This window comes from Drosophila arizonae, chromosome 2 (genome assembly GCF_054131065.1).
Source record: "Drosophila arizonae isolate 15081-1271.41 chromosome 2, UAZ_ARI_1.0, whole genome shotgun sequence".
Taxonomy (NCBI): Eukaryota; Metazoa; Arthropoda; class Insecta; order Diptera; family Drosophilidae; genus Drosophila; species Drosophila arizonae.
Window position 1 is genome coordinate 10,333,109 of NC_142922.1, and position 6,706 is coordinate 10,339,814.

At 37.3% G+C, this 6,706-nt stretch overlaps 2 protein-coding genes across 7 annotated transcripts; both read left to right on the top strand.

The window, feature by feature from the left end:
• Positions 1-142: 142 nt before the first annotated feature.
• NijC (Ninjurin C) lies at positions 143-4,050 on the top strand. Of its 6 annotated transcripts, none has more exons than XM_018001083.2 (4): positions 143-438; positions 2,571-2,594; positions 2,903-3,079; positions 3,795-4,050. In XM_018001083.2, exons 1-4 carry the CDS (start codon positions 148-150, stop codon positions 3,993-3,995), a joined length of 693 nt encoding a protein of 230 aa, XP_017856572.2. In that variant the 5' UTR covers positions 143-147; the 3' UTR covers positions 3,996-4,050. The 6 variants fall into 6 exon arrangements, with proteins under 6 accessions (XP_017856572.2, XP_017856571.1, XP_017856569.1 ...); XM_018001082.2 differs by lacking the exon at positions 3,795-4,050 and adding an exon at positions 3,152-3,378 and having other exon boundaries at positions 152-438; XM_018001080.2 differs by lacking the exon at positions 3,795-4,050 and adding an exon at positions 3,469-3,773 and having other exon boundaries at positions 157-438.
• A 219-nt stretch (positions 4,051-4,269) lies between these two features.
• On the top strand, positions 4,270-6,171 carry Rad60 (DNA repair protein Rad60). The gene is made up of 6 exons (XM_018001125.2): positions 4,270-4,487; positions 4,553-5,184; positions 5,246-5,370; positions 5,430-5,608; positions 5,669-5,873; positions 5,936-6,171. The coding sequence occupies exons 1-6, from the start codon at positions 4,436-4,438 to the stop codon at positions 6,021-6,023; spliced, it is 1,281 nt and encodes a 426-aa protein (XP_017856614.1). The 5' UTR covers positions 4,270-4,435; the 3' UTR covers positions 6,024-6,171.
• Positions 6,172-6,706: the final 535 nt, after the last annotated feature.

Genomic DNA, 6,706 nt, shown 5'->3' on the forward strand with positions numbered 1-6,706 from the left:
CAGGCCAAGTCAAATGTTGTGTTAATGTATATTAAGGTATATAGTTACGTATTAGTCATACGCTTACCCATTTGAGCCATTTGAGCCGCTCTCTCTCGCTCTCTGTATCAGTCTCTCTCTCGCGTCTCGAGCCAGCTGCGCGCTTGGATGACGCTGTTTGGCCAAAATGAATTCAGTTGGCTTTCAGTTGTTTATTCGTTTGGTTGTGTTCCAGGCAACCATCTCCATGGCAACGGTCATAAAAGTTGTTTCTGCTGCAACTTTTTGTTAAATTTATTGTCGCGGATTGGGCAAGAGCTAAATAAAATAAACAAAGCTTCGATCAAATTTGAAGCTCTTCGCTTTGTGTCATTTGTTAAGTTCGCAAACGCAACCACGTGGAACCGCATTGAAAACTTCACAATGGCTCAGGTGGAGGGACGAGCCAACGAGACGGAGGCAAGTCTAACAAAAATATCTACAAAGACAAGTCAGTTACACAGATTAGATCCATAGAAAACAAATTACTTCAAAATAAATCCTGTGAATTCACACAGTGCACTTCCCTCTATTATTGTTTCTACTGCAATTACCGCTAGTGCACCTTAATGATACCTGGTTAGCCTTGCACATACATAGGTGTGTGTATATTACTGTACATATTTGTAGGTATACTACATATGTCTGTATCTACAATTCAGATGTGCTATGCCACTTAAATATTTATTCATTCCTGTTGACGTGTCTCTTTATTGATTTTATAATTTTAAAAAAAAAAATACAATTACAAATTCACAATATGAATAACTTTATGGGCTCCCACTCTCATTATGTATGCTTACTTTTGTATATATACACATGTCTATATAAAACTGTACATCCTGATAGATTCCCTGACAATAATGTTTCATAGATATATACATATACATATACATATATATGAGAAACGTTTCGAACTGTGCAACAAAATATGTTTCCATTGATTGGATCTGATTAAGGCTATATGTTTATAAAATAATAAATGTTTATAAAAACAAGTAAGAAAGCTCCAGTCGAGACTGCTCGACTAGGAGATACCCTGAACCCTCCAAGCTGATATTCTAATCATTCTGCACTTCTTTTATGCACACATACATACACATGCATCCACACGCACGCATAAGCCTGCGCTCTGCTAACTGCGCAGTAAGCAGCGACTGCGCTTGGGCTGCGCTGCAGTGTGGGCAATATTATGAGAATTTATGTGTTAAATAATTTCTTTTGTAGACATACGATCTTAATGAAACTTTTAGAGCGTAATCATATGGTGAATATGTGTGTATATTCCAAAGCCCAAGTCTCTAGTATTTGAAATACGCTTTTTACAAAAGTGAGGGTGAGGGGGTGAATTTAAGGGTGGGGGGTAAATTTTAACAAAAACCGAAATTGTATAAATTGCATATAAGCACACATTAACAATTTGGAGACTCTAGCAATAAAGGTGTAGGAGATATAATTTTATAACTGGTTTTCGATAAGGTTCGGGTTCGGGATGAGTTAGCGATTTTTAATGATAAACTTGATATGCGCGCTGTAATTACGGACATTTTAAAAAAAATTTGAAGTCTCTAGCTCTTATATCTTCTGAAATCGACGCGTTCATACATACGGACGGACGGACGGACGGACGGACGGACGGACGGACAGACAGACGGACAGGGCCAAATCGACTCAGCTCGTCGCCCTGATCAAGAATATACATACTTTGTGGGGTCTGCCACGCCTCCTTCTGCCTGTTACATACTTTTAACAAAACCATTATACCCTGATTTCCCATTTTCAATGGGTTCAGGGTATAAAAATTATATACTCTGACCTAATTGTGGAGGCAAAAGATGTGAAAAAGATAAACAAAACCATTGGAATTGGGAATAGTCAACTAGTAGATACTCTGCAGCTACAACAGAGCTGCTTGTTTCTAAATAAACAATCCAAATTATATTTATATTGAGCAAGGAAATTCTAATCAGCAAATATTACATATACATTTGCTTTACTTGAAAAGAACATTCATACTAAATATGATAACTCTGGTAATTTAATACGTTTTGTTCGTCAAGTTAACTGAAAAGATCCATTTTTGCAGATATTAAAGACAAGGAATGAGATATAAGAGCAATGTTTAGCTTGTAGACAACTTGTATTTCAATTTCAAGTCTCTAACTTTTATGCATGCCGAGATCACATGGGGCATCAGGAATAAGCTTGAACACATAAAATTTGAATATTAGGTCCTACTCAACTTCCACCGAAATTCTCAATTCTTCTATGCACTCTCAGAATTCACAAATTTTGCTCTTGTTGTCTTTGTCTATGCTCACTGTATATATAAATATGGTTTGAATATATAAATATGCTTGTTTAATGGCTTGAAAAAGACCCCGCTGACTTCCGTGTCTTAATTATAATGGTTCAAAAATATAGATTTTGTTAGCTAGAAAATATTTAAATATGTACTTAACATTAATTTAATTATTTTGCTTAATCTTTTTTTTTTTTGTGAGCTAACAAGTATACAGTAGTTTAGTTGATATCTCACTTATCTCTTGCAGAGTGCTGTAAAAAATGCCTGGCAGGTACGATATTATTTCAGACTTTCAATGTGGATGCAATTATTGTTTAGATGCTGTTACTTCAGCTCTATATTTGCACTCTAACTAATTGGTGTCACTAGATAATTTACTTTATCAGCAAGGTGCAACTTGTAGCAGATCAATTGGAAAGAGATAAGAATCATTGAAATGCTCTAAATAGAACAGAATCATATCAGACTTAGTTCGACTCTCCACTGAAACAGACACAAATTTTAAAATGGCTTCAGCTGTGTGTACAGAGAATATTGCAAAAATCCAATTAGAATTGATTCCAATTGAACTCTTTTCAGATGAAGGCAATGGACGCCAATCGCTATGCGACCAAGAAAACTATTGCCCAGGGCATGCTGGATATAGCGCTGCTGACAGCCAACGCATCTCAGCTGAAATACATACTCCAGGTCGGGGAGCAGCATCAGTTCTATAAGCTAATGCTAATACTGATTAGCTTGTCCATAGTTATGCAGGTAAATATTTTATTCACTGTCTGCCTTTGCCTTGGCTGTCGGGTTGTAACGGCTCGTTCTCCAATGTCATAGATACTGTCTGGCGTACTAAGCCTGTCCCTCAGTTTATTGCGGGACTGCCGAATGCATCAGCCAGAGTTCCATCAATCGGCCAATGTGATCAATCATGTGCGCACTGGCTTTGCGTTTTTTACCACAATGGTCAATCTTTTCATATCGGCTTTTGATTCTCGACTGCCCCCGATACAGGGCGATATTTTGAATGATGTCAATTAAAATTAATAATTATATAAAATGAACCCATCTCATCCGACTTTTTTGATCGAAATACCCTGGACCAAATTCGTCACTCTCTAAAAAGAAACCAATTTCAATTTTAATTTTAACAGCTATTGGTTGGAATTTTGTTTGTGGCTATCGGCAGTCTGAATATAAACAAGCAGCAAGACCAGACGGCAGCAATTATATTGAACGATATCATATTGGTGGTCGTCTTCGTAATATCAGTGGTAAATGTCATAATATCTGGGTTCGGTATCGAGTACTCCTCCCAGCCACTAAAACTCATCGATCAGCATGCTAAAGTACCATAGATATAGAAATGAGATTATAGAATTTAATGTAAATTGTAAAACATGATGAACGATATTTTATAAGGTTTCTGATAAATAATAAACGGTATATAAATATCATACTCTTCTTTTTCTATATGTAGGTGACAGCGGGCGTTTTACTAGTTATTCAATCTCTTGTGAGCATTGCCAAATCTAAGAATCGCTCAATACTTAATACAGTCAGTCACTTTGTGGATGCGTTCATATTTCTATCTGTGTTCTGTGATATTATGAAAATGAATTTTGGCTTGGATCCAGCAATACCATATAAAGAAGATCAAGTTGAACTTTTAAAAAATTAACATACATATATTTGTAAGCATTTTATAAGAATTAAAATAAAAATTTCAAATCTCATTGAGCTATTTTTGTATACATATGTATGCATATTCAAATGTAATAAATACCGCACTTTAGCATTGTTTTCTACTTTAATGAAGTGTACACACTGATTTGCCGTCAGCTGGAAAGTTATCGATAGTCGTTAAATGGAAATCCCATACTTTTCTCTTTGGCGGCATTACATTTTTGAGTTTAGTAAACATTCACTTTCTCGCTCTGGCGCTCCGATAATTCGCCAGCTGTAAAAGTATCGATAGTCGATATTTATTAAATCGTAGTCTTTTGCTTTCATTCGGCGTCCGTGTATTCCCTTTTGGCGGCATTAACTAATGTCAAAGAATTTCTATTAAACTAAAGTAAACAGAATTTTACAAATTTAGTAAAAAAGGGTAAACCCACAATGTCGGACGATGACTGTGATATATTCAATATGCCAGTTAAACGGCTAAACGGTAAGTGCAAATAATTGTCTAAATCGTATAATTTGTAAACCGAATGAAACAATTGGAATTCACAGCAGTGCCACAAAAGCAATTCGCGGAGGAATGCGAAACAATCAAACAAATTGATTATGATTTTATAAAGAAGCCAGTTACAAAACCTGCCAAGCCAACAGATAAAATAAAGCCGAACCCTAAACCAAAATCGGGGAAACGAAAAAAACAAGCAAAAGAGGAGGAGCCACCTAGGAATAAAACGGAAGAGATAACGGGCATAACTCTGGAAGAGGCGCAGGCGCCCATTACTCGCCTTGATCTGTCACCTGTTTCACAGTTAATTCATGAGATGGAGCAAAAAAAGGAAAGGGAGAAAAACAAAGAACTGGAAGCTTTGCCGGTGGCAAGGCGCACGCGTTCGTCCCTGGGCAAACGACAGACCACACCAGAGAAGAACAAAGACGAATTGGAAACTGCAGTACTTCCAGTTGTTGAAGCTGTGGATCCGCCCAACAAACGTCGGGGACGTGGGCGTGGGCGTGGAAAAAAAGCCCCAGCGCAGAATGCAGACACGAGTAGCTCAACGGCTCCGAGTAGCATATTTGAGCCACCTAGAAGGAATCGGAGGCAGGCAGCTGAAGTTGCGGCCTATTCCCGAGTCGTGGACTCTATTGATCTGGTTTCAGCTGTTGCTCCACGCGTGGAAGGATTTGTGAGTAAGCAATGATCTACATTGTATGTTTTTCTAAAGATATATATCGTTTAAAAAATAGATAAATCTAGACTCAGATGAGGAGAAGGAAATGAGTCCCGCAGAGCATGAAGAGTCCGCAGAGCACTCCGAAGCGGCGCCAAACTTCGATGATGATAATCCCGTTATTGATATTAATTTGAATTGGTATGCAGTCATATGTCCAATTTTACCTTATCAAATATTAAACAGTATTTTCCTTTTAGGCTCGGTGATATGCAAGTATATAAGCTGAGACAACACCAAAAGTTCGTGCATATGTTCAAGGAAGTTTCGAAACGCAATGAGGTACCTGTGGAGGAAGTTGTTATAAATATGGATGATGTTTTCCTAAACGCAATGGACTCGCCACAAAGCATCGGTCTAAGAGGCTTCCACATATTGAGTAAGTAATGTAATTCATATAAGGATGTTTTTTTCTATGAAATAACTTTATTTTTCCCAGGTGGTCGCGCAATGAAATCGCATAAAAGTCAACAAAGGGAAGAAGTTAATCTTATGTCAAAGCCAAAGAAATTCCAATTGAAAATACAAAATGATAAATGGAAGGAGCCATTGATAATACCTATGAAAAAAACAGAAACATTTAAGATACTTTACATCAAATGTGCTGAACATTTAGAATGTGATGTTCAGGACTTCAAGTTGTTGTAAGATAAATTATAATTTTATTTATGTTTGCATTTTATATATTATGTTCTTTGCTTTTTAGTTTTGATGGCGACTTACTGGAACCTGAGGATACGCCAAAGGATCAAGAAATGGAAGGCAATGAAATAATTGATTATCGTTCAAAGTGAAGGAATCTCCGTTTTGTAGCTTGGTATTTAGTATTGTTGAAGTTAAATTACCTATAAACTAACGTTTAATTATGTTCTTTACAACATTCTTACAATATGTTAAAATTAAAGCAAGTCTTTGTGTAATCTTTTAAGACTAATATTAAAACCCCGAAAGACTTGTTATTTGGCAGCTGGCAAATGCTCAACTCTAACTTTTGGTTACATTCGAAAGTAAGTCAAGCTGCTGCTGCTAGGATAAGAGCTCTTAAAGAAGTGTACAGCATTCAACGCCCTATGATTTCTTTGCACACCCTTAATATTTTGTTTATCTAGCATAGAGCGTTATATCTAAACACCAACACACACACGCACACACACACAGTAGACCCCGGCCGGAACAAAACAAAATTATTGTTGATATGCTGCTTAGCAGATGATGTTTATTTCGGAGGGTGGTCTATGGTGGTTGCTGGCCCACACTACCGGCTATTGCTCTCAGTGTTTTCTGCATCTTGCTCTCACACTCGCTCGCTCTCTTCCACTTTCTCTCTCTCTCTAGCTCTCTGCTGTGCAGTTTCCCATGGAATTTCAGAGCAGAAATTGTGACACAGGATAATAGGAAAGTTTCGCTGGCGCAGCTTTTGCGAGCGCAAAAAATCAAAAGCTCTCTTCGATTTTGGTCAGCTGCCCGTTGTTAGGCG

Coding starts and splice junctions, on each gene's coding strand:
- NijC (XM_018001083.2), top strand. CDS start 148: ATGACGCTGTTTGGCCAAAATGAATTCAGTTGGCTTTCAGTTGTTTAT. Junction 2,595..2,902: donor CTGTAAAAAATGCCTGGCAG/GTACGATATTAT, acceptor AACTCTTTTCAG/ATGAAGGCAATGGACGCCAA. Junction 3,080..3,794: donor GCTTGTCCATAGTTATGCAG/GTAAATATTTTA, acceptor TTCTATATGTAG/GTGACAGCGGGCGTTTTACT.
- Rad60 (XM_018001125.2), top strand. CDS start 4,436: ATGTCGGACGATGACTGTGATATATTCAATATGCCAGTTAAACGGCTA. Junction 5,371..5,429: donor ATTGATATTAATTTGAATTG/GTATGCAGTCAT, acceptor TTTTCCTTTTAG/GCTCGGTGATATGCAAGTAT. Junction 5,609..5,668: donor AAGAGGCTTCCACATATTGA/GTAAGTAATGTA, acceptor TATTTTTCCCAG/GTGGTCGCGCAATGAAATCG.